Source organism: Chiloscyllium plagiosum, unplaced genomic scaffold (genome assembly GCF_037043375.1).
Source record: "Chiloscyllium plagiosum isolate Xiang-an unplaced genomic scaffold, Cpla_swu_hap1 HiC_scaffold_12, whole genome shotgun sequence".
NCBI classification, from domain to species: Eukaryota; Metazoa; Chordata; class Chondrichthyes; order Orectolobiformes; family Hemiscylliidae; genus Chiloscyllium; species Chiloscyllium plagiosum.
In genome coordinates this window covers 57,819,914-57,846,324 of record NW_028270150.1, presented here as the reverse complement: position 1 = coordinate 57,846,324, position 26,411 = coordinate 57,819,914, and the positions used below count along the sequence as shown (strand labels likewise).

Below are 26,411 nucleotides of genomic sequence, written 5' to 3'. Positions count from 1 at the left end.
TAATGTTCCCAAATTATTTTCTAAATCCTTGGGAGTTGATTTATTTTTTGAAATTGCAGGATTGCGTTGTGATTTCAGATTGTACTCCTACAAGTGCCTGAACTTGGATCATAGTTCATTTATGTCTTCAGGACACATTACAATTTGCAGTCTCTGAATTATTTAAAACCAAAATGATTTTCCAATTGTTAGCATTCTCTGATGCTGTTCCAATTCATTTTGAAGCCTTTTCAGCAGAAGCATCATTCATTGTAAACTCTATTTGACTTGGGTTTTCCGAATCATGGAGGCTCCAGAAACCTTCCCAAATGGTGGACAGGACCTGGATCCAGACTTTCTGGCCCTAATGTCAGCAGTTTTTGGTTTGTTTTTTGCCTGAGGGTTCCCGGTTTTGGTGGGGTGGTTGGAAACTAGGCAGCATGTGACTCCCACATATGGGAATTGAGAACTCAGTATGGTCATTTGCCGTGCTGAGTTCTTACTGGCTTGCGTAACTGGACACTGATCAGTTTCTTCTGCCAGGGCCACTATACTACTAGGTAAAAACAATGACTGCAGATGCTGGAAACCAGATTCTGGATCAGTGGTGCTGGAAGAGCACAGCAATTCAGGCAGCATCCGAGGACAGGCAAAATCGACGTTTCGGGCAAAAGCCCTTCATCAGGAAGCCCTCTTTTGCCCGAAACGTCGATTTTGCCTGTCCTCAGATGCTGCCTGAATTGCTGTGCTCTTCCAGCACCACTGATCCAGAACCACTATACTACTAACCTAATTACATCCTTGGTCCAAATGTGGACAAAAATTGAGTTGAACTCGAGGTTGGGGCAAAATGACTGACTGTCTTTGACACCGAGAATAGGAGGGAAAGCTCTCCACTGGGTGGATTCATACTCTGCACAAAGGGACATCTTTGCAGCTGCTGTAGGTCAAATGTCCCTACTCCAGGGTGGCAATTCAGGAGCTCTTCAGAGTCGTGATCGCCACCCAACCATCTTCAGTTGCTTCAGCGAATTATTTTTTATTTTTTTTTATTTTTTTTTCCTCCTCTTCTCCCCCTCTCTCTCTTTTTTCCCCCCCCCCCCCCCCTTAAATTTGGGTCAGAAGTTGGGGAAGGGGGTGTTTACAATATTTAGCACCAATGCAACTCTCGATATTGGAACAGTCCATGTGTATAAATAAAGATCTGGACAAAATCCAGGCTTGAACTGACAAGTGACCAGCGCGTTCTATAATGATGTTGCCAGAGTGGAGGATTTGAGCAACAGGGAGAGATTGAATAGGCTTGGACTGTTTTCCCTGGAGCATTGGAGGCTAAGGGGTGACCTTAGCGGTTTAAAAAATCATGAGCATAAATACAGTCTTTTCCCTAGGGTGGGGGAGTGCAGAACTAGAGGGCATAGGTTTAGGGTGAGAGGGGAAAGATATAAAAGAGACCTAAGGGGAAACATTTTCACACAGATGGTGGTAAGTGTATGGAGTGAGCTGCCAGAGGATGTGGTGGAGACTGGTACAATTGCAACATTTAGAAGGTATTTGGATGGGTATATGAATAGGAAGGGTTTGGAGGGATATGTGCCGGGTGCTGGCAGGTGGGGCTAGATTGGGTTGGGATATCTGGTCAGCGTGGGTGAGTTGGACCGAAGGGTCTGTTTCCATGCTGTATATCTCTATAATGTGTGTGCCAGACAATGACCATTTCTGACAAGGCCAGAAGAAAAACTAACCACAGCCTTTTTAGATTAGATTAGATTACTTACTTTTGGTGTTTGATAGCAATTATATTAATGCCACTAACATCCTGGAATTTTGCATTGACCACAACCTGATCTGGACCGGTCACCTAAATACACTAGCTGCAATTGCAGGTCAAAGTTTAAAGATTTCTTTAGCAAGTAACTCTCCTCCAGTCTCCCTAATGTATGTTCACCATCTGAAAAGAAATCAGAAATATGATGGGCCATTCTATTTTCCTGGATGATTGTTGTTCCAAGATTGCTCAAGACGTTTGACTCTATTCAGGACAAAACAGCACATTTGACAGTCATCTCATTCAGTACCAACAACATCCACTTCTTTCAGACACACTATTGCCACTGCATGTTGATAGTACCATTTGCAAAGGCACTGCAGTAATTCACCAAGGCTCCTCTGACAGAGATGTCCTTTTCAAATTTTAGTTTGACATGTTGCCTTTAGCACAGCTGTTATTCTAGCAGGAAATGATCTTCTCTGATACTCTATCACTTCCATTAACATTTCAAAATTCAACTTACATTCTTTACAAGAGATGATCAATCCAAATCTTGCCACTCACCTCGCTATTGACACTAAGGATCAGTCTGGTGTCTCTTGAATAACTCCCCTTTTGCTTAGCAACCAGCACTGAACTCTGCACTCGTGAATGTAGATTCAAAACCACACTGCACTGTGGTTGTTAATTTGAGATAGGAGGCTACTGTTTTGAATGTATAAGTGGACATTCTGCTATGTTAATTGACTGCTGTGGTATGTAGTGGCTAAATGTATCGATTGTGAAACTCACGGAACTCCACTCTTAGATTTGGTGACTTGGCCAGATGCTTAGTGAGGAAGAAGGTCGTAGGTGGATAGAGTTGGATTGCTCAGATGCGCAAGTCCATGGCAGATTTGAATTTTTCCCCTGACCAATGAGAGCGAACATGTTTTGGAAGAAGCTTTTTAAAATATAGGTAAGGAAATACTCACTGAATACGAAAGTAGGAAGCTCGGAAATCTTGGGGTCCTTGTCCACAGATCCCTGAAAGTAGCAGGATAGGTTAACAGGGTACTTGGAGGCATGCAAGACACTTGCCTTTATAAGCCATGGTATAGACTATAATGTATCTGGTCTTATGTTGGAACTATACATTGGCAGTTCTGGTCATGGGACTTTAGGATGGATGTGGTTACACTGAAGGGTTCAGAGGAGGTTTTTCCTGGGATGAAACAAGGCTGGATAAGGTCAGGGGTTTTTCTCTTTGCAGTAGAGAAGGTTGAGGAGGGACCTGATTAAGATATGAAAGATTTAGGATCATATGGACAATGGATAGAAAGCACCTGTTCCCCTTAATTGAAGTATCTATAACAAGAGGGCACACATTTTAAAGTGAAAAGTAGGAGTTTAGAGGAGATTTTAAGGAAATTTGTTCTTTCCCTAGATCGTGGTGGGAATCTAGAATGCACTGCCTGAGGGTAGTTGGGACGAGAAATCTCTCAATCATTTTATACTTGGATGAGCACTTGAAGAATCACAATATTTCGAGGCTATGGGCCAAGTGTTGGAAAGTCTGACAAATGCAGGTTTAATAGTTTTTTTTTGGTGCAGATTCAATGGGATCAAAGACCTCTTCTGTAGGCAATGATTCTGAGAAATCATTAGCCTTGGAATAAGATTGTGCAATATCCATTTTTCCATTTGTGAGCAAACTATTCTATCCGTTAAAATTCCTCTGTTCATCAGTAGTTCCTGTGCTTCTGTCTTTGGTATCACTGGTAGTGAGTTCAGGGTTAGACCATCTTTTGCAAGCTCACTGTAACCTGTACTTCACTGTCACCCTACATGTGTGACACCTAATAAATGTATATTTTCTACCCTCAATCTCAAGAACTGAAAATTTTGATTTAGTAAAGTGACAAGACAAAATTTAATATAGCCAAGCACACAATGTAAATAAGCTAATTTTATTTAACAACTGGAAAATTGAAAGCTTGGTGTGGGTATCCTTGGCTGTCAACTCAAATGTAGCTACGTAAGTAGGAAGAGTCCAGTGAGGATGAGGAGTGAACACAATCGATTTGTGTAATTTGTTGTCACCTGTATAAGGCATAGGAGTAGAAGTAGGGCATTTGGTCTAAATTGGATTCTGTTCTGATGTTCCATGAGTTGATCTGATCCTTGACTCCATTTACCTGTCCTTTTTCTTTTACCCCATAACCTTAGGTTGCCTTATTGATTTTTAACAGAAAAATCTGTCTTAGCCTCTACAGTAAAGAAGACTGCAGTCCCGTTATCCTCAGGAAAGAAGTTCCTTCCAGCTCTGTCTGAAATGTGTATCCCCCTGTTCTAAGAGCATGCTGTTTGAACCTAAACTCTCCCACAAGGGTAAACAGCTTTTCAACATCTACCCTATCAAGCTCCTTGAAATAAAGCAAGATTATTAATCAAGTTTATCTCCAATTGTTCTTAACTCCAATGATTACAGGCCCAATGTGGGGCGGCACGGTGGCTCAGTGGTTAGCACTGCTGTCTCACAGGTTCAATTCTAACCTTGGGCAACTGCCTGTGTGGAGTTTGCACATTCTCCCAGTGTCTGCGTGGGTTTCCTCCAGATGCTCCAGTTTCCTCCCACAGTCCAAAGATGTGCAGGTCAGGTGAATTGGCCATGCTAAATTGCCCTAGTGTTAGGTACATTAGTTAGAGGGAAATGGGTCTGGGTGGGTTACTCTTCGGAGGGTCAGTGTGGACTGGTTGGGCCAAAGGGCCTGTTTCCACACTGTAGGGCATTTAACCTCTCCTCACAAGACAGTCATTCCATACCTAATATCAGCTTAGAGAACCTTCTCTGAATTGATGTGGTGTCGATCAAGCAAGCTGCTTTGTGCTGGGTAGTGTCAAGCATGAGGTATTGTTTTTTTTAATTCTAGAATATCTTTCTTTAGATAAGAGATTTCCCTATTTTTATCCATTCCCTTTAAAAATAAAGGCTAACATTCAATTTACCTTTCCTATTACCTGCTGAACTTTCATACTAGCCTTTTCTGCTTTATATATGCAAACCATCAAATCCAATAATCCCTCTAATTTCTTTTTGGTACATAAACCTTTTAGCTCTCTGCAGGGCAGTAACTTCTAAAATTGGAGTAAATATATTGGCATACTAATCGGTGCGCACACAATCTTGGTGCAGTCATGCAGCTCTCTGGTTAGTGGGGACATTGCCCAAATCTCTGCATTACATCTTTCTACTATTTTCCTCCATTTTAAAAAAACAATACCTCAAGCTTGACACTACCCAGCACCAAGCAGCCTGCTTGATCGACTCCACATCAATAAATGTTCATTCTATCCCTCCAATGATGCTGGGCAGCAGTGTGTATTGTTGACAAGGCACACTGCAGAAATTCACCAAATACCCTTAGCAACACTTTCTAACCCGTGACCACTTTCAGCTAGAAGACCAAGGGTAGCAGATACATAGAAATACTGCCACCTGCAAGTTCCCCTTCAATCCACTCTTCATCCCAATTTAAATCACAGTTCCTTCACTGTCAGTGGGTCAGAATCCTTGAATTCCTTCCTGAGGGTATTATGGGTCAACCTACGGAATGTGGACTGCAGTGGTTCAAGAAAGCAGCTTGCCACTTTCTGAAGGCCTACTTGGGATAGGTAATACATTGTGGCTAGCCAGTGATGTCCATATCCCACAAATGGATAAAAAGGGTGATGTTCAGCATTTCTACACTCCAGCCAAAGCACACAACGTCCTGTTTTCTTGTTATATTCAATCTACCAAGATTTTGCCCACTCACTTAACCTGTCTGTCCTCCTGTAGATTGTCATCCTCACCATTTCTACCTATTTTTGTCATCTGCAGGACATTCTTGATGTCGGGACATTCACATTCCTCATCCAAGTTATGAATATAAATAATGGTGACCCAAACACTGATCTGTGGTACTGAACCTGAAAATGCCTCACATCCCCTTATCTTAATTCTGTTTTCTATTTGTGGTGATGTGGACGTGCTGGTGTTGGAATGGGTGGGAAAAAGTCAGAAGTAACATGACAGCAGGTTATAGTCCAACAGGTTTATTTGAAATCACAAGCATTTGGAGCACTGCTCCTTTGTCAGGTGAAGTCACCTGACTATAACCTGGTGCCATGTGACTTCTGACTCTGAGTTGGCCAAACAAATATCATTGCTAATCCACCAGCTCACCCCATCTGCCCAACAAAGGCAGAAGGGGTTTTTGGTAATCCTACATGTGGAACCTTCTCAAATATTATCTGCAAAGTTTGAAGTTTAAGCCTGAGAGCAAGTTGCTCCTCTACTTTATTGGAGGGGGCTGTAAAAATTGTATGAACAATGTGGAGAGGAAATAGCTTGCACAAAAAATGTTTTATTCTCCAAAATATAATGTATCTTCTACAAGCATTGGTTTTCAGTCTTTTCACATGTTATGAATTATACTTTTTTGGCAGGAAAAAATTGAGTTTGCTGTCTAGGAATCCACAACTAAATTGTTTGTGTGAAGCTATATTCTATTCACCTGGAATCACATGTGAAAAGTGGTCGAACATTTGCATCATGAAACCTTCTCCATATGCCAACACTATTGAAATGGATACAATCTATCTGCAAAGCCTCAGCAAGAACAATTGCTACTCTGGAGTATGAATAGGGGTTGGGGTGTCCTCCTCATGATATCAGCATACACGGGCCTCTGTTAATTATAACACAGAATATTTCTATTTTGAATGCCAAAGTTAACAAACATCTGCAAAATTTTTAACACACTTTCTTGTTAATCTGTGGATTAGCATGTAGATGTTTTCTGCAGCAAAGCAAAATGCCAGTCTATTGAAAGGCAATGACATCCCTTTTTTACAAAATATACAACAAGTGTTACCCTTGGATGATGTGTTTTGATGAACAGGCATTTTATGACCTTTATCAGTTTTTGTTACTTTTTGTTATGAATGTATTTGCTAGATTATGATGATTCCTGCAGAGATGCAGAATTCTAAAAGATTGTTTAGTTAAATGCAATTAAAATTCAAGATCACTTGACTGGGATCATTTGTATCTCTTCCTACCAGCCATAGATAGCATTTAGCTTGCATTACAGAGAAGATTACTGCAGTTGATGTCAAAGCTAGAATACTCCTTTAATTAGCACATTTACTTTTAATTCAACATTAAGTGAAGAAGAAAAAAGGTAAGCAACAAAATGGACACTTAATTTGAGCCTGTCACATTCATATGTAAGGTATGTACAAGGATTTACTTTATATCTACCAATAAGAAAAAAACCTTTTAATCTCTTCTAAATTTACACCAACAACTTTGACATAATTACATGGGAGTCTGTCAGCTAAGATGCACAGTATGCATTAATACAATAAACATCAGAACTAACTATTCTTTGGCTCTTTATTTGTGTTACCTGATATTTGACCAAACTGGCAATGAGGATGTTAACCAGGTGCTCCTTCTTCTCCTTTGAATTCTCACTTGTTGGCCAGCGAGCTCTGGAAGACCAATTCCATTCATTCACCCGTGGCCTTGGGAGATCGTTTTTTTTTAATTTCAGAAATATACTTTTCATGATCCATACATTTTTATAAACATAGTCAGTAATGCAGTTCAGTTCTGTGCAGTAGCATAGGAAGGAGTAAACAAACAATGGAGTTTGACTTTATCCAACAAATAAACCAAAGGCATCTCTTAATTGAGCCAGACTATACTTACATTTGAGGCATCAGTAGAGTCTGATAACTGGCCAGACCCCTGTTTAACTTCAGAAAGATCTTCAGAAAGACAGGGGTCTTTCCCCATTGCGTCTTGGTGGCAGCTGATCCAAGCTTTTGGGCATCCCTCAGCTCGCAAACTGAAGTGCTTTCACCGCCCCATAGTCCTCCACGTGCACTTGATGTTTGTCGTGGTGTACATCCTGGAAATAGACTGTAGAGCACAGAATATTGTGACATGGAGCTGCTCAGGATAAACCTCAATTAAAAACCACTGCACCTTTCTCCAAACTTCGTTTGCAAAGGCACATTCTGTCAGGAGATGTGCGACAGTCTCTGCTTCAAGGGCTGCATGGGGTGGCACAGACTGCTGAGGACTACATGAAGGATCTCCCATGTAGTGCCCTTTTTCCCCACCGGCCAAGCGATGTCTTGGCACTTGTTAGAAAATTCTGGTGATGATTGCAATCTGCCAAATAACTTTGACAGTCTGCTCATGGAATAACGTGAGAGGATCCAACCTCTCCTTCTCCCGCAGACCTTAGACGGTCTGTGCTGACCACTTCCTGATGGACTTGTGGTCAAAGGTGTTTTTCTTTGCAAATTTCTCCACTAAGGATGAGATGACATGGAATAGCCTTGTTGCTTGGAGCATTCCTTGGCATTGAGGTCATCCCATCCTTTGCAACACCCCGGATGGGTAGAACCTCAACACTTAGTGACTCTTGGTGTTTGTATACCAAGAGTCTTGATGCAGTCTCACACAAAAATAGCCATCAGGATGAGGGCCATGTTGGTTGCATTCTTCCCCCACCCCTGCCATTCAGAGTTTTGTATGTGGAGTCCCTGCAGGCATGGTCCATCTTAGACTTCCAGATGAAGTGGAAGATGTTGCAGTTACCTGAACCAGCACAGGTTCTGGGAATAGGCCATGTACAGCAACAGAGGAGGGTGCATCACACCTGATGACCAGGTTTTTTACCTGCAATAGAGAGGGAGTGGTGTTCCCAAAAGCTCTTTTTCTACCTCACTGGCAATGCATTGCTCCCAAGATTTTGTAGCCACTACAGCCCCTCCAAACTGTATGCCCAGCACCTTCAAGTAATCTAACCTGACGGTAAAGGGGATAAATGATCGATCAGCCCAGTTCCTGAAGCGCATAGTCTTGCTCTGCCTTAATTTATCTTGGCTTCTGAGGCCAGTTCAGGTTACTGATGGTCGTGAGTCTAAGGACTGACAGCGGGTCTGAGCAGAAAACTCTGACATTCTCCATGTATAGGGAGCCTTTGACCTGCAGGCCTCTGCTGCCTTGAGTAGTTACCCCTCTCAGCTTGCATATCCTTGTTGGATTCAGCTCTATACTGTACAACACACAAGGACATGGGATATTTTGAGACCAAGAAGGATAATTCTAGTCCAAGTTAATCTAGGGATGTTTATGGGAATTTTTGGAGTTTGATAGTCACCCTGCTATCCTCTGATCCTTGTACGCGGAAAGTAACCAGACATAAAACTAAGGCCTGTTTGTTTAAAGCTGTCTTTATTTCTCCCTATCGCAAGGCACTGCAAAGTATTTAAATGTGACATGCTGGAGACCCTGAGAAAAAGGATCACCTGAGGCAGTTATACTTTGATTCAAGAAAATATAATACGTTGATTAAGAAATGTGCAGTTATCTAATCCAATTATTATGATGATCAGGTTTACATCATACATAGAATGAGTACAATTAATCAATCGCTAGGTGGGAGCACCTATCTAATTAATATATAATTAGTTTGAAGGCACATACATACTATATGGTCACATTGTGCAATTTATTCTTAATGGTTTATGTCTGACTTGTATATCAATCATCCTGTCCTGTCCAATGGTCCCTGATGTTTTAATAACTTTTTCCAAGGCACAGAGATTTAATGGATAAACGGCCCTTTTGTGTAGCTGTGAGCATTATCATGACTGATCCTATGCTATGTTGCAGATAAGTTGGCTCCTAAATCAAATGGCATGGTGATGCTACATATCTTCCTGTGTATTGTTTAACCAACTTTCTTTTTAATGTCCTTGAATTTTTCCACAGCAGACAACTATGTATCTTTAAATATTGCTTTACAAGATATGTTTCAATACTTGTAGAGGATTATCACAATAGATTTTAGTGTAGAATTTCACACACAAACTGATTAAACGTGATCTTACTGAATGATGGGAGCAGGCTTGAGGGGCTATATGGTCTATTTGTGCTCCAATTTCATAAGTTTGTATGACATATTGTATGTGATCACAAGCTTGAGAATCTTCAGTTCATACAGTCTGAGAATGGACTGTTTTCAGAGCTAATGATTTTTATGCAAGGTGGAACTAACAAGTACGGCTCTGACCACCTCAATCCTTTCATGGAGCCAAGTATGGGGAGGGCTTGTTAGAAGAATGATGCTGACAGTGGTTTACCAACTTGTGTTTGGCATTTCAGCAATAGTGTAGCACAGGTATGCCAAAGGAAACTGTTTGTTGGGTGACAAACTAATTCAAGTGATAAAGAAAGAAAATGATGTCACTGGGTGGAGTTTACAATGTGGAAGTGAAGAGTAGATTAAGCTGTTCTGCAACAAATTTCCAACCACTCAAAGATATACTTGTGCACATTTTGGCAAATCAACAGCACTTCAACATGTGCATTGATATATTAGAATTTGCTCCATTTTGCAGAAAGATACAAGTGAGAATAGTGGTGATGTACCTTTGTAAACACAGTTTGCTTACAATCCTCCTAATGAATGCAGTCTGGTTAGTGATGGCATACTTTCAATCTACTTTGATAGGTTCAGCACTGTGCAATCACTATCACCTAGAAGGGCAAAGGCAGTGGGTGCACGGGAACAACACAATCTGCAAGCTCCCTCCAAACCACACTCCAAGCAGACTAATGAATCATTTAGTTTATTTTGCTGGGTCAACATTCACAAACTCCTTCTTTGCTTCCAGCGAGGGTGTACCGACATCATGTGGATTGCAGTAGTTTAAGAATGTAACTCAGAATCGCCCTCTTGAGACAATTAGAAATGTTCAATAAATGTTGGTCTCACCAGACATGTCCACATCCAAATTAATTTTATAAAAGTGAAGTTGAAAATTTTTCTCTTAATGGAAAGAGCTGAGCGATAAGATTTTGTGCTTTAAGATTTTTACTGGAGCAAGTGAACAGAAATCAACACAGATCCAATGTTAGTTTGATTTATTAGTTATGTCTTAACTAAATACTCTGCATTTGTTAATACAATCAAGTTATCTCTTGTAACCCATTACACTAAGCCGTACCTTTGGCAGGTTATCTCTCCTTTAGGCTTACAACTCCATGTCTCACGAGGTCAAAATTTCTAGTGTACGCTTGAAAACCCTTCTGCTCAGCAATGTTTGAGGAAAGAGCTTTTGTTATGGTAAAAAAAACATGAATTAATTATTGAGTAGTTAATAAACATTATGCACGTTTGATGCAATTTTCAAATAAGAGATCTAGTCCGTAGATAACGCCTGCCTAGCCTGTTAAAACTATATTAAAGAGAAATGTAAACAAGTCAACTTTTTTACAGAAAAAGTATATTGTTTACTTTCAAAGGGGCCAGCAGATAGTATGTTAAGGTAAATACGTCAGATCAGTAAGGCTCCTGCATCATTGCATACTGTACATGTGAACTGCAATTCTTCATGTCTGTCAGTCTTTATTTGTGCCTTTCATTACAATGCCTCGAAATAAATTTTAAAAAGCGACACTTCCTGTCAGTTAATTTATGGTACTCTTTCAGTGTTGTGATTGCTAAGTATGTGATTGAAAGTCTAATTCCCTCATAACAATATTTTCCTGACTCTGAGATCACTTTTAAACAAGGGTAAGGCAAAATAATTTGTACTTTTTGCTTTCTATTGCTTAATACATAATCTAAAATATTGCTAGTCCAAATGAGCCTGCTTGTGGTGACTGTCTAAAGTTGCACGATTGTAAAGCTTGAATATTTTTCTTCCCTAAGGACTTTTACATGATTTTTGTGTCCTAGTTGTTTCTGTATATATAGAAATATTTAATTATAACATAACTGCTTTGTGTAACTAGTGACCATGAAATGCTCAAAGGAAAGATTAGAGTTTTTGTTGTTTTCTTCCATACAATGTTCAATAGTCTAGTTTTAAATCCCATCTGTAGCACAAATTCTAGGTAGCAGTTTAACTCTCTTTCTCTGTAGGAGCTCACTAAACCATTCTTATAAACCTATAACCAATAGTTACTGTATAGCAATAGATGTATACCCAACAAAAGACACTAATGCTCTTAGATACCACCTACACGTGTTAGGACAGCCAATGCAGGAGAATTCTGGGTATTAATTAAAATATCGGATCACATTTGTCTTTAGTTTGAGTCCCATTTTACTGTGCCTACTGAAAATATACCTCATTTGGGTGCCATGTTGGGTGCAAGTCTGTTTTGACTTCAGCTAGAATCAAGTCAGGACTAATGGTATAAAAATATTGTCCCACTGAGTGTTTTAATGTGAATAAGTAAAGTGGGTTTTAGGTAATTTCAGCTCATTTCCTAGTAGTTGCTATTCCTAGTGCTTGTTTGTTTTTTGTTCATCCCAGATTTTAGCCTAAGGGCTCTTATGGCCCAGTGATAGTGTCCTTGACCTTGAGCCAGAAGGCCCAAATTCATATCACCTGCTCCAGAGATGTATAATAACACCATTCAACAGGTAGGTTGGAAAAAGATACTAAATTGTGCCTCTCTTTAAAAGAATCTGAAGAATGGCTGAAAGAATGAGCAACATCATACCAATGCTTCTGTGGAAGTGATTTTTAAGCATTTTTTCAGGAATCTTGCCCTTTTGTTTAACCTCTGTCCTATGAAATCCTGAAAAAGGGTGTGTGCTCACATAGAACAAAATGTGAACGATGCTTCTTTCCTCTGTACTGATGCATTCAATGAAGATAATCTAAAACCGTGTCACCCAGAGAGAAAACGCTCTTTTGTTGCTACCCTGTGTCTCACCTAAGATGTTTAATGACATGAATAACATGGATTTTTTTTTTTCACTCTACGTCCTGGGACTCATTATACATATGGGGGAAAAAGACTCTGTTTCAGCACAATCTGAACAGCAGGTATTTACATTATTGGAAAAATAAAGCAATTCTATCCATGGGTGCATTTTATATATCTTTACATCCCATCAAAGTAATAACATGGCACTAAGATGATGAGCTGCCATGAAACAGATTAAGCTACATTTGCAAATATGAAGACCAGAGATCTACAGAATCAAATGTACAACAAGAATATTTTCAAATTACTGTATTTCATTTTAGCAGTGCTTCTGATTATATGGCTACAGACCAGGATCGGAGATTTGCCAACGCTGCTTATCGAAACATCAGAATTTAGTGACAGTTACGTACACGAGGATGGATGTTGTTAAATTGGGTGTTTTTGTTATTAAGTAAAAATACTTAGTGATTAGGTATCAGGACAATTTATTAATATACTTGGTGATCAATTAGAAAATAATGCATTTTGAATTAGCCTTCTAGCTGCAATCTTAATTCTATGTGAGCAAAAACATAGAAAAGAAAAAAATTATGTTTTGATTTGCAGAGCATCTTGGAACCATCCATCCTGTTTGGTGTCTTGCAAAAAAAATGTTTGAATAAATAATGAGCTTCTGACTGAATTCACGCATTGCAGCTAAGTTTCAGGATTCTGCAAGCATCCTGCCTAATGTTTTTATCGCACATACATAAAGGTGACCTATTTGGTTGTTGGACTATTTAGCTGTGTGCTAGTATTGAGTGACGATCATGAATAAATCGCTTTGTTTAATTTATGAAGGTCATAAAATTTTTCAGTTGATGAATTATTAAACATTGTCACACAGCATATACAGCAACTGTTAAAAATATAACTAACTAGTAGTGCAAGGCAAATAGCATGAAGCTTACTCTCAGTGCTACACTAAATATCAGAACTATTGAAATCGTCTAACGACCTGTCATCCAAGGAAGGAAAATACCACTCAAACATATGTATTAAAGCTGGTTCTATGGTTTGCTATCTGCTGTTTCAAAGGTAGGGAGACAGACTCCTAGCATTTATTTTCCATGTCATGTGCCAAGTCATCTGACAATTGTTTTTTCTTTTCAAAAAAACTAATTTGCATTTATAAATGTCTTCTCATAACCTTAAGACATCCTGTCCATCATTAATCCTCAACCAGCACCAGTACGAGGTTATCATCTCATTACTGTCTGTGGGATCTTCCTGAGTGCAAACTGGTTATCAATGTTTCCTGATTTAGAAAAGTGACAGCTTTTCAAAAAATGCTTCCTTGGCTGAAAGTGATTTGGGACATACTGAAACTTGGAAGGATGCTCTAGAAATTCAAATTTGCTTGGCTTTGTCTGAAAGGGCACTTTCTTTTTTAAAAAAAAATGTGTGAACCATTAGCCTATATTCAAAACAAAATCTTGTCAAAATAAGTATATTAAAATTGCCATGTATCTGTCAGTCTTTCCCTATGAGAAAAAAACCATAATGGCTCTTCATCTCCATTCATAAATAAATGTTCATTCTGTGGATTATGTTGGTAATATTCACGTTCAAATTCAGAGATTTGTTTACATCAGGTTTGACTGCAGCTCATGTTAACTTGACTGCATTAACTGTGATAATAATTGTGTTGCACTTCATAATGTCAAACAGGCATTGAATTCCAGATTGTTGAACATTTAAAATGCCCTTTTAACTATTTGTTAGAGTCTTGGCTCGCCTTATCTTTGCTGCTAAACATAATTAACTGTCCTTACGCTGGCACTCTTCTTGAGATCACAGCAGTTTGTAATACATTAACAGAAAGCTTGCACCATTACTTGATGCTAGGAAGTGAGCATAGTTTTTGATTATTTTGCAAATGTCAATTAAATACTAATTTTAACATTTTACTTGTTTTCAGTTGTGCTGCTAGACACAACAGCTGCGCTAGGAGAGCTGGGATGGAAAGCATATCCATTAAATGGGGTAAGTTTGTAATCTTTTAATTTTGACATTACATATGGTAAGTCACAAGCAGCTGTTTAGTAAGAAAGCTCACCTCACCGAACAGGGCTTTATATATGGGACTCTAAGAAGGTGTCTTATATCAATATTACATTTTCACAAATACTTGACTTTTATGAAAGTGAATAATTTATTAGAACAAATGTTGAAAAATTTAAAATGCTTATTATTTTACCAGAGAATTAGATTTTTTTTTCTTGTGTACTGTTGCTGTGGAAAAGAGAGTTTATACTTAAAACTTGATAACTCTGATAATTGATCTTTTGGATCTTGTATCAGGTTAGCTTCAAAGTGATTTTTATGTTCCCAAATAATTTAATATGGGTGATCCTCCTTTTTATATTCATATTTTACATATTACATTAATGGTGATTTGCTCATAAATATGATCATTTCGAGCTGTACTTCTCATTCTCTACAGTAAGGTATTCTCGCGTAATGTAATGTCTCCAATGTTCTCAACTTTTCAATCAGTGACAAAGCAACCACACTTGCTGCTGGCCTCAAAGGAAGCCAGTGAGCAAGGCTCTAATGAATTCTGTGGTGTAGCTTTCCACGTGAAAAAAAGTTAATTAGATGATTGTAATTGAACTAAGATAGTTAATAACTTTTTTAAAATTGTATATTAATTACTATTATGAAAAAAATGATATTTCTCTCAAACATTTGGTTTTTCATGGCCAGTTCAGATTTTTGGCAATAATCATTTATGAAGCTAATTCAAGCAGGTTGTACAAATTGTAATTTTCTTTCCTAGATCTTAGCCAGTTTGATGTCTCGTACATGAGTGGAAGTTCTTGTCAATCAGTTGATTTCCCATTGAAGGGTGGGAGTGCCTCAGTAGAGGTAGAAGATCCTTTAACTGAAATGCTTGGGACCAGCTGTTTTTTGGAATTCTGAATCTTTCAGTTTTCAGAATGTGACAATTTAATGGTGAAAATTTTAAAAATCTTACCAGAAAAGCAGACTTCTAACTAAGAATGTGCTTGACCACACCCCCCCACCTAATGTCGCATAAGTGAAATGCATCGAGTGGGTTTTGACTTGGGGGTGTTCACAGAGAACCTCAGGCCTTCCAGTGCTGGTCCAACATCTTTCTCCCCCCCCACCATGTCGCATCTGCGCAACACACATTGGGTGTTGACTTGGGTTAACTCTTTGCTCGCCAAACAGCGTTGTTAATGAGAAAAATACTTCACAAACAAACCTTTGGATTTCAGAGCTTTTCGGTTTTTGGATGTTTGGATAAAGGATCTTCTACCTGTACCTCCTGTGGAAATGTATATAATCTCTAACAATAATGTTTGCATTTCTACTTGTGAAAGTTACTATAAGTGGAATAAAGATGTTGCATGTTGACAGTTTTGCCAACATTACTATTGAAAAATTAGGGCTACTGTTCTAACATAATTGTGGAAAATTCCTGTGTCTTTTTTTTTTCCTGCAAGCCTCAGCATGAGAGTGCACGGAAATGAGTTTGAAAAATCCTGCAGAATGGTGTGAAAAATTAAATTTCATAATTTCTGCATTGTTAAAAAGAGACATTTTGTGCAAGCTTCTTAACGTGCACTGTTCAGGACATTTCACGAGAATACAAATTCAAAGGGAAAATTAAAATGTGCTGCATCAAAGGAGAGTGCTGTTAGGTTGGAGTGTTTGAGGGCCTGTATTATTGCTGTATTCCAGTGCCTTTGTCTATTTCTTGATCTCAGATGGAGTTTATTCAGTTGGCTGAACACGGGCATCTGTGATTCTGTGCCCATCTGAGTCGAGGTAAATCATTCACTTGGCACTTCTGTCTGGAGATGATTGCAAATTTTCACCTTGCCTGCTGCGCTAATGTACTTGGCGATCCCATTATTGAGAATGTGGATACTTATGGAGCCTTTTCCTTTGATAGAATCATAGAATCTCTACAGTACAGAAAGAGGCCATTTGGCCCATCAAGTCTGCAGCAACCCTCCAAAGAACATCACACCCAGACCCAGCTCCCCACCCTATCCTGTAACCCACATTCTCCATGTCTAATTCACCTCATTTGCACTGGGGTGGAATCCCACACAGACATGCAAACTCCACACAGGCAGTCACCCAAGGTTGGAATTGAGGCAGCAGTGCTAATCACTGAGCCACACTACCATCTGGTTCATTGTTTAATTATCCACCACCAATCACTGCTCGATGTGGCAGGACTGCAGACCTTTGATCTTTGTTCAGGAATTCCCTAGTTTTGTCTGTTTCGTTCTGTTTCTGATATTTGGTATATATGGAGCCCTGGGATGCTTCACTAGGTTGGAGTCTTAGTATAATGTTTGTTTGTTACATCTAACATGCACTGCAGTGCTCCTTGCTCAAGCAGGCTTGATGATGATTGTGGAGTGGAGTATATTCTGGCCTAAGAAGTTGCAGATTGTGGTTGAATGCTGTTATGGGCCATAGTACCTCTTCAGTTCTAAGTTTTAAAGCTGCTAGATCTGTTCTATCCATACTTTTTCAGTCCATGTTAATTACTGTGTGAATACCTATAAAATGTCCCCCAACCTTTTTCTGCACTTATTATTTCTTAGCTATTGATTCTCCTTTCTAATTCTCTTTGCTAGTGCTCTTGTCATATACAATCCATATTTCCTTTTATTATTAGGATTTCCCATCTCCTTTCTCATTTTACATGATCATTTTAACTGTAAACATGTATGAAATTTTGAGAGTGTGTAACTATATGGTTGGATAAGGGGAATTCAAGGATGTATTACATTGCGTTCTGAGAAAATAGTTGATATGGTGCCACATCAGGATTTGTCATGGGATTTGGGATAAAATGCTATTCATCTGTTATTGGAGAAAAGAGGATTCAAGATGTAATTTTCACTTGGCAGGCTGTAATTCATAGATCAGTACAGGAAAGTCAGTTAGTCTGTTAAAGCCAACCTAGCTCAATGACTTAGATATTGGAACTAAGCGTAATTTATCTAGCTACAGCATGCTGACAGTGCCAAGCTACGTGATGATAAGTTGTGAGGAAGATACAAAGGGATGTGCAATTATCAAGTGATTGCCTAAGAGCTTTACAAATGTTGTATATTTTGGAAAGAATAGAGGATACTTTTTTCTGAAAGTACAACACATGTTAGTATTTGGGGATTTCAGTATCCTTCTACATAATGGGACGTCAGTTTATAAGTACAGCAAACAATTAAGGCAAATGGTATTTTAGTCATTGCTACATAGAGATTCAGAGTATCAAAATAAGTCTTTCTGTATCTTATACCTTTGCTGAGGCAATGCCAAGAATGTTGTGTAGAGTTGGTCGTCATACCTAAGGAATGATGTATTAGGCTTTAGAAGGGTGCAGAAAAAGTTAATTAAATCCATTCATGAGATAAAATGCAGTCCTAGGAGCAAAGTGTGAATACAAATGTGACTGTATCTATAGAATCATAGAATCCCTAGTGTGTGGAAGCGGGCCATTTAGCCCATCAAGTTTACAGCGACCCTTCGAACAGCATCCCATCCAGACCCACTCTGTCCCTGTAACCCTATGTTTCCCATGGCTAATCCACCTAACCTGCACACCCTAAACACGCTGGTCAATTTAGTATGGTCAATCCGCCTGACCTGCACGTCTTTGGATTATGGGAGGAAATCTGAGCACCTGGAGGAAACCCACACTGACACTGGGAGAATCTGCAAATGCCAGACAGACAGTCGCTTGGGCCTGGAATCAAACCTTGGTCCCTGGTGCTGTGAGGCAGCTGTGCTAACCAGTAAGTCACCATGCCAGCTTTCTATTTTATTCTGAGAGACAACAATGATCCTGTAAACTCTAAAGGTTATGAAAATGTGTGGTTATCTCATTAAAACATGTATTAAACATTGAAAGTTTGAAGAGGTAGATGACTGAGGCTGTTTTGATTGATGGAGAGTCATAGAGATGTACAGCACAGAAACAGACCCTTCAGTCCAACTTGTCCATGCCAACCAGATATCCCAAATTAATCCAATCCCAGTTGCCAGCATTTGGCCCATATCCCTCTTACCCCTTCCTATTCATATACCCATCCAGAGGTCTTTTAAATGTTGTAATTGTACCAGCCTCTACCACTTCCTCTGGCAACTCATTCCATGCATGCACCACCCTCTGTTTGAAAATGTTACCCCTTCATCCCTTTAAAGATTTTTACCCTCTCACCTTAAGCCTATGCCCTCTTGTTTTGGTCTTTGCCACTCTGAGGAAAAGACCTTGGCTATTCACTATCCATGTCCTTCATGATGTTATAAACACCTGTAACATCACCCCTCAGCCTCTGAGGCTCCAGAGAAAATAGCCCCAGCCTATTCAGCTTCTTCCTATAGCTCAAACCCTCCAATCTTGGCAACATGATTGTAAATCTTTTCAGAACTTTCAAGTTTCACAACATCCTTCCCAAGCAAGGAGACCAGAACTGAACACCGTATTAAGGATGGCATGGTGGCTCAGTAGTTAGCACTGGTGCCTCACAGCACCAGGAACACCGGTTCAATTCCAAATTCTGGCGACTATCTATGGAGTTTGCATGTTCTCCCCATGTCTGCGGGGATTTCCACCAGGTGCTCTGGTTTCTTCCCACAGTCCAAAGATATGCAGGTTAGGTGGATTGGCTATACTAAATTGCCCATAATGCCCAGGGATATGTAGGTTAGGTGGAAATGTAGAGTTTCAGGGATAGGGTAGGATGTTCTTCAGAGAGCCGATATGGACTTGTTGGGCCGAATGGTCCATTTCCACACTGGAGGTTCTATGGAGTATTCCAAAAGTGGCCTAACCAGCTGAACATGATACTCTATGCACTGATCAATAAAGACAAGCTTACCAAATGCTGCCTTCACTACCCAGTCTCCCTTTGACTCCACTTTCAATGAACTATGAATTTGCACTCCAAGGTCCTTTTTATTTAGTAACATGTCCCAGGACCTTACCATTAAGTGTATACATCCTGCCCTAGTTTGCCCTACCAAAATGCAGCACCTCATTTTTATCTAAATTAAACACCATCTGCCACTCCTTGGCCTGTCAGCCCATCTGATGAAGGCCCCATTGTACTCTGAGGTAACCTTCTTTACAGTCCACTACACTGCCAATTTAGATGTCATCTGCAAATTTACAAACCATACCTCCTACAGTCACATCCAAATCATTCACGTAAATGATAAAAGGAAGTGGACTTGGCACCGATCGTTGTGGCACATCATTGGTCATAGACCTCCAGTCTGAAAAGCAACCTTTCACCATCACTCCCTGTCTTCTACCTTCGAGCCAGTTCTATATCAAGGTGTCTAGTTCTCTCTCTATTCTATGTGATCTGACCTCATTAACCAGCCATTCCTGAAGAAGGGCCTGTGCCCGAAACGTCGAATCTCCTGTTCCCTGGATGCTGCCTGACCTGCTGTGCTGTTCCAGCAATAAAGTTTCAGCCTATAATGAGGAACCTTGTCAATCGACTTAGAGGAATCCTGTTATCCTGAGTCTTTCAATTTCGAAGACAACCTGATGCTCTCCTCTTAAAGCATGAACATTGATGATTCTGAGGATGTTTCATTGCCAAATAATCAAAAATTTAGATTTAGATTAGATTACAGTGTGGAAACAGGCCCTTCGGCCCAACAAGTCCACAACGACCCGCAGAAGCGAAACCCACCCATACCCCTACATTTACCCCTTACCTAACACTACAGGCAATTTAGTATGGCCAATTCACCTGACCCTGCACATCTTTGGACTGTGGGAGGAAACCGGAGCACCCGGAGGAAACCCACGCAGACACGGGGAGAACATGCAAACTCCACACAGTCAGTCACCTGAGGCAGGAACTGAACCCAGGTCTCTGGCGCTGTGAAGCAGCAGTGCTAACCACTGTGCCACCGTTCTGCCCAAAAATGTGATAGATTGTCCATGAAATTCCTTAGTGATGCAGAGAATGAAATTGTGCACTCCAGATCACACTACCACCATGGAACATGCTACCACTTGTGCTCGGGGATCTTGGGATCGAGAATAAACATTCACATGAAGGCCCATGGGACATACTCATGACCTCGAATGGACATCATTCTCAAATCAAAAGATGGTTTAGCCATGAATTTGTTACATGGAGCAGATTTGATGGATCCAATGATCTAATGCAGCTCCTACTTCACTCGTTTAGTGCAAGGGGCTTGGATGCAGGAAATCTGTTGGGTGTGTCTAGGATGGTTTTTTGAAGTAATATGTAAATATCCCTTCTAGACAATGAGCCTTCTCAGGTGATTGATGTTTCAATGGGAAAGCATTTCTGAAACAGTGACCATAATTCTATCAGTTTTAAGTTACTTGTGGATAGGATAAGAGTAGTCCTTAAATGAAAATATGAAATTAGGGAAGGCTAACACTGACAACATTGGGCAACAACTGGGAATCTAAATAGGGATCAGCTGTTTGAGTTAAAATCCACAACATGTGGGAACTTTTTAAAGGCTAGTTGATTAGAGGTCGAGACCAGCAATTTCTTGTGAAAATGAAGGTAGAGGATGGCAAGATTCAGGAATCTTGTGAACTCAGTCCAAAAAAAAAGTACAGAGGAACCTTGATTATCTGAACGAGTTGGGCAGGCACTATTTAGTTTGGATAATTGATTATGCGGTTAATCGATTCAATGCTTCTCTGGGGCTTGGAGATTTCTGTAAAGGCTGCTCCCTGTTCAGGAGATAAGGCAGCATCACAGCGCACGCATGCCCTGCCCCCCCTCCCACCTCCCCTCTTTTCTCCCCCCCCCCCCCCCCAACCCTGTTCAACTTTGCCCTCCCACCTGTCCCCAATCCCATCCAATACTGCCTCCCCATCCGCCCGCTCCCAACCCCGTCCAACATCGCCTCCCTGCCCGCTACCCAATCCCATCCAACCCTGTCAAACACTGCCCCCCATCTGCCCCATCCCATCCAACACCACCCCCCCATCTGCCCCCATTCCGTCCAACACTGCCCCCATTCCGTCCAACACCACCCCCCACCTGCCCCCATCCTGTCCAACACTGCCCCCCACCCGCCCAACACCACCCCCCACACACCACCCCCCACCTGCCCCCATCCCGTCCAACACCGTCCCCCACATGCCCCCCCATCCTGTCCAGCACTGCTCCCACTTGCCCCCATCCCATCCAACACCGCCCCCACCCGCCTGCCCCCATCCCGTCCAACCCTGTCCAACACAGCCCAACCCCAACCATGTTCAACCCTGTCCGCACGGTAAAGAACGAAATAACTTAAATAAAGATTTAAGAGGACTAAAAGGGGCCATGAAATATCTTTGGCAACAAGATTAAGGAAGATCCCAAGATATTTTATATGCATAAGGAAAAAGAATTTGGCTAGGGAAAGGGTAGGTCCACGCAAGGACAAAGGAGGGAATTTATGCATGAAGCCAGAGAAAGTGAGTGACGTTCATAATAAATGCTTTGTGACCATGTCCTTCTGCTTTGTGAACATGTTGGACAGTGACAAGATTAGTGTGGTGCTGGAAAAACATAGTAGGTCAGACAGCATCCGAGGAGCAGGAAAATCGACTTTTTGGGCAAAAACTCTTCATCAGGAATGGGGGACTGATGAAGGGCTTTTGCCCAAAACATCGGATGCTGCCTGACCTGCTGTGCTTTTCCAGCATCACTCTAATCTTGACTCTGATCTCCAGCATCTGCAATTCTCATTTTTGCTATGTTGGACAGTAAGTCTCAGGAGGGGTTAATTGATACTCTGTGCATGTCCATATAAAAAAGGGGGTGAGTGCTTTGAAAAGCATTATAGTAGCCAAGTCCCCAGAGCCAGATGGGTTCGATCCCAGAATGCTGAGGGAGGCAAGGGAGGAAATTACCAGGGTCTGTATGAAATCTTTATATCTTCTTTACTCACAGGACGGGTTCCAGAGGGTTTGAGAATAGCCTTTATTGTTTCTTTGTTTAAGAAGTGCAACAGGGATAATCTGGGAAATTACAGGCCAGTGAACCTTATATCAGTGGAGGGAAATTATTGAAGAAGACTCCTAAAGATAGGCTTTACACATCTGGAAAAATATAGACTTATTAGCAATAGGCAGCATAGCTTTATGTAGGAAGGTCGGGTCTCATAAAGTGAATTGAGTTTTTTGAGGAAGTGACAAAGATGATTGAGGGGAAGGGCAGCAGATGATGTCTGTATGGACTTCGGCAAGGCTTTTGACATAGTCCTTCATGGCAGACTGATACAACAGGTAAAGTCAGATGCAATCCGTAGTCAGCTGGTAAGATGGATACAGGACTGGCTTAATGAAAGACGACGGTAGAGATAGTAGTGTGTTTTTCTGACTAGAGATCTGTCACCCATGGTGTGGAAGAGAATGTAGGTTTCTGGTTAGTAAGTTTGTGGATGACACACAGATTGAAGGAGCTGCTGATAGTGAGGAGGATTGCCAGAGGATACAGCAGGATATGGATAGGCTGGACAGTTGGGTAGAGAAATGGCAGATGGAATTTGATCTGGACAAATGTGAGGTGATGCATTTTGGAAGATCTAATGCAGGAGTGAAGTATGCAGTAAATGAAGCAACCCTTAATAGCATCAACATACAGAGGGAGCTAGGTGTACAGGTCCATAGTTACCTGGAAGTGTCAACACAAGTGGATAAGGATGGTATTTGGCATGCTTGCCTTTGGTTCAGGCATAGAGTACAAAAATTGGTAAGTCACATTTCAGCAGTATAGAACTTTAGTTTGGCCACTTTTGGAATATTGTTTTTGGTTCTGGTCACCAACCTACTCAAAGAATGTGGAAGCTTTGGAGGGGGTTTAGAAATAGTTTATCAGTATGTTTCCAGGTACGAAGGATATTATCAGTGAAGACAGATTAGATAAACTTGGTTTGTTTTCACTTGAATGTCGATGAATGAGGCATGACTTGATAGAAGACATGGAGAGAATGGACAGTTTCGGTCTTTTTCCCGGGATAACACTATCATTTAATAGGGGACATATGCTTAAGGTAAAACGGAGATAGTTTAAAGGAGATGTGAAAGGCAGGTTTTCTTACACAGAGGCTGGTAAGTGCCTGGAATGGACTGCCATTGCAGGTGGTGGAGGCAGCTACAATAGTGACATTTAAGAGGCATCTTGACAAATAATATGAATAGGTAGGGAATGGGGGAGGGGGGCACAGACGGAATAGAGGCAAAAGGTTTTCAGTTTAAAAAGATGTTGTATGTCGGTGCAGTCTTGGGGGGGGTGGGAGTGGAAGTGAAGGGCCTGTTCCTGTGCTGTACTATTCTTTGTAAAATCTCAGAATTGGTATGGTGCCAAAGGAGGCCATTTGGCCCATCATTTCTTTGTATCAAAGTTCATCACATTGCTCTTCTCTCCATTGGACTTCAACTTACCAATGTCCTTAAGATTTTCTACACTGTTTGCTCATACTGTACAATGCTTTCAATATTTTTTTTTACAAAAACTTTGAACTTGTCCCCTATACACCATTGTTTACATTACTTGTACGTCAGGAAAAATAAGGGTTGTAATACGAACTGCTGGGGATCTCCTCTGCCAACCTGCTTCCAGGTGAAAAAGTATTCTATTTCCTATTACTTCGCTAATTTTGTGTTCACCTTGCAACAGTTCCATGATTTATACCTTTTCTTACCTGTCTGTCTTGTGGCAATCCATGTGCATCATGTGATCAGCCTTGCCCCCCTCAACACACACCTTATTATCTCTTCAGAAAAAGTTTTGTTAGTTATACATGATTTTGCCTTAAATCCATGTAGACACATAAATCAAACTACAATTTTCTATATATTTATTATTCAAGACAGAATTGATTTCTCAATTTCCCCACCACCAAAGTAGAACTATCTGGTTTGTAATTGCCAGAATGATCTTTGCAACCTTAATTCACCACCCTCGAATCCAGAGAAGATTTCTAAGATAATTTCCATTTAGACTTCCTTTGATATCCTTTCATATATTCCATCTGATTCTGGTGTCTGATCAACTTGAAATACTGGCAACTTACCCAATGTCATCTCCATATCAATTTTAAACCCTTTTAATGATTGTGTTTTCTTCTCTGTCACCATGGCCTGAGCCACATTTGCCTCCTCGGTAAAGACTGATATAAAATAGTCATTTAACACCTCAGACATGTCACTTGCCTTCAAGTATAAATTCCCTTTATCATCCCTAATCAGCCCTACTTCTCCTCTTACCACTTTAAAAATTATGATGTCAGTAGAAGACTTTGGGATTTTGCTTTCTTAACCGCTTGTCTTTGTTTATAATCTCTTCTGTGTTTCTCATGTTTGTTTTCTCATCTCTCTTCTGAGCCTTCTGTATTCAGCTTGATTCTCAATTGTATTTACTACCTGACATCTGTCAGAAATACCCTTCTTTTCTCCCCCTTCTTTTGCTTAATTTCTATCTCTTTTTAAGGCAATATTCCTCAACTGTGTCCAAACCAATTCCTTTCTGAAGGTAGCCCCATTGATCAGCTACTGCTTGTACCACCAGCATTGCAGTTCTAGACTGTGTGGCCTAGTTCTGTTTTTGACCCAATGACGTTGGCTCTCCACCAGTTGGTTATTCTCAAACTGGATTGGCTAATGCCATTCCTGATGAAGGGCTTTTGCTTGAAACGTTGATTTTCCTGCTCCTTGGATGCTGCTTGACCTGCTGTGTTTTTCCAGCACCACTCGAATCTTGACTCTGATCTCCAGCTTCTGCAGTATCCACCTCCACCTGGCTAATGCCATTTGTCTACCATCAGAGTAATGGTTAATGAGTATATATTTTTCAGGTTGCAAGCTGAATTGTAGTAAAGATCCCTGGGAAACAGTATTTTCCCAATCTTAGATTATCTAAACATTGGGGTGCGGGGGACAATTCCAGGATTTGTGGAGGACAAAAATGTTAGATAACTTGTAAAATGAGAGAACAGTGAAATGTACAAGGCCATTGGGCAAGTTGATGTGAATGGACGGGTGTCAGATGAAGTTCATAACAGAAATGTGTGAGGTGATGCACTTTGCCCCTCCATGCTCTTTTTACTAATGTAACATTACACAATGATTCTTAAATATTTTCCACTGTCCCATGATCTCCTTTGCCAAAGTCACTCCTAAAAAGCAGGTTCGACAGTGCCTCCTTTCCTAGTGGCGTGGACATCCTAAGCTGTTGGAAATTCTCCTGAAAACAATTGAAAATCACTTGTTTCTCGCTTCCCCATAGATTACTTCCCACGTTCCCAGTTGATGTGAAATTCAAGCACTCTGATGTTTACATTTGTGATTTCTTTGCAGGTTTATTTCTTATGTCCTTCTCACTAACTGCTTGCTCATGTTACACCAAGCAATGCAAATAGTACTGATTCCTTAGCTGCAGACAATTCAATTTTGTCCTTTAAAGCTCAGAAACATTGAGGGTTTTTTTCTCCAGTGTTACAAAGTTTTCTTTAACCAAAAACACCATCTTTTTTTAAATTTCATAACTTTTCTGAAAGCCTTGTAAACAGGAATGTTTAATTACTGAGCTTTGAGAAGATTTGTAGCTCAGGTTGAGGTTCTGGATGTAGGTTTGGTCACTGAGATAAAAGGTTTATTTTCAGATGTTTCATCACCATACTAGGTAACATCTTCAGTGAGCCTCTGAATGAAGCACTGGTGGTGTAGCCTACTTTCTATTTATATATTTGGGTTTCCAAGGGTTGGTGATGTCATTTCCTGCTCTTTTTCTTAGGGGTGGTAAATGGGATCCAAGTCAATATGTTTGTTGGTAGAGTTCCGGTTGGAATGGC

At 40.4% G+C, this 26,411-nt stretch overlaps 1 protein-coding gene across 5 annotated transcripts in view; it reads left to right on the top strand.

The window, feature by feature from the left end:
* epha6 (eph receptor A6) overlaps positions 1-26,411 on the top strand; it is a 687,522-nt gene that overhangs the window by 58,390 nt on the left and 602,721 nt on the right. For all 5 annotated transcript variants that reach the window (XM_043700795.2, XM_087992858.1, XM_087992855.1 and 2 more), the window contains one exon: positions 14,488-14,552. In XM_043700795.2, coding sequence (XP_043556730.1) covers positions 14,488-14,552 — 65 coding nt within the window. The remainder of the gene's footprint in view (positions 1-14,487; positions 14,553-26,411) is intronic.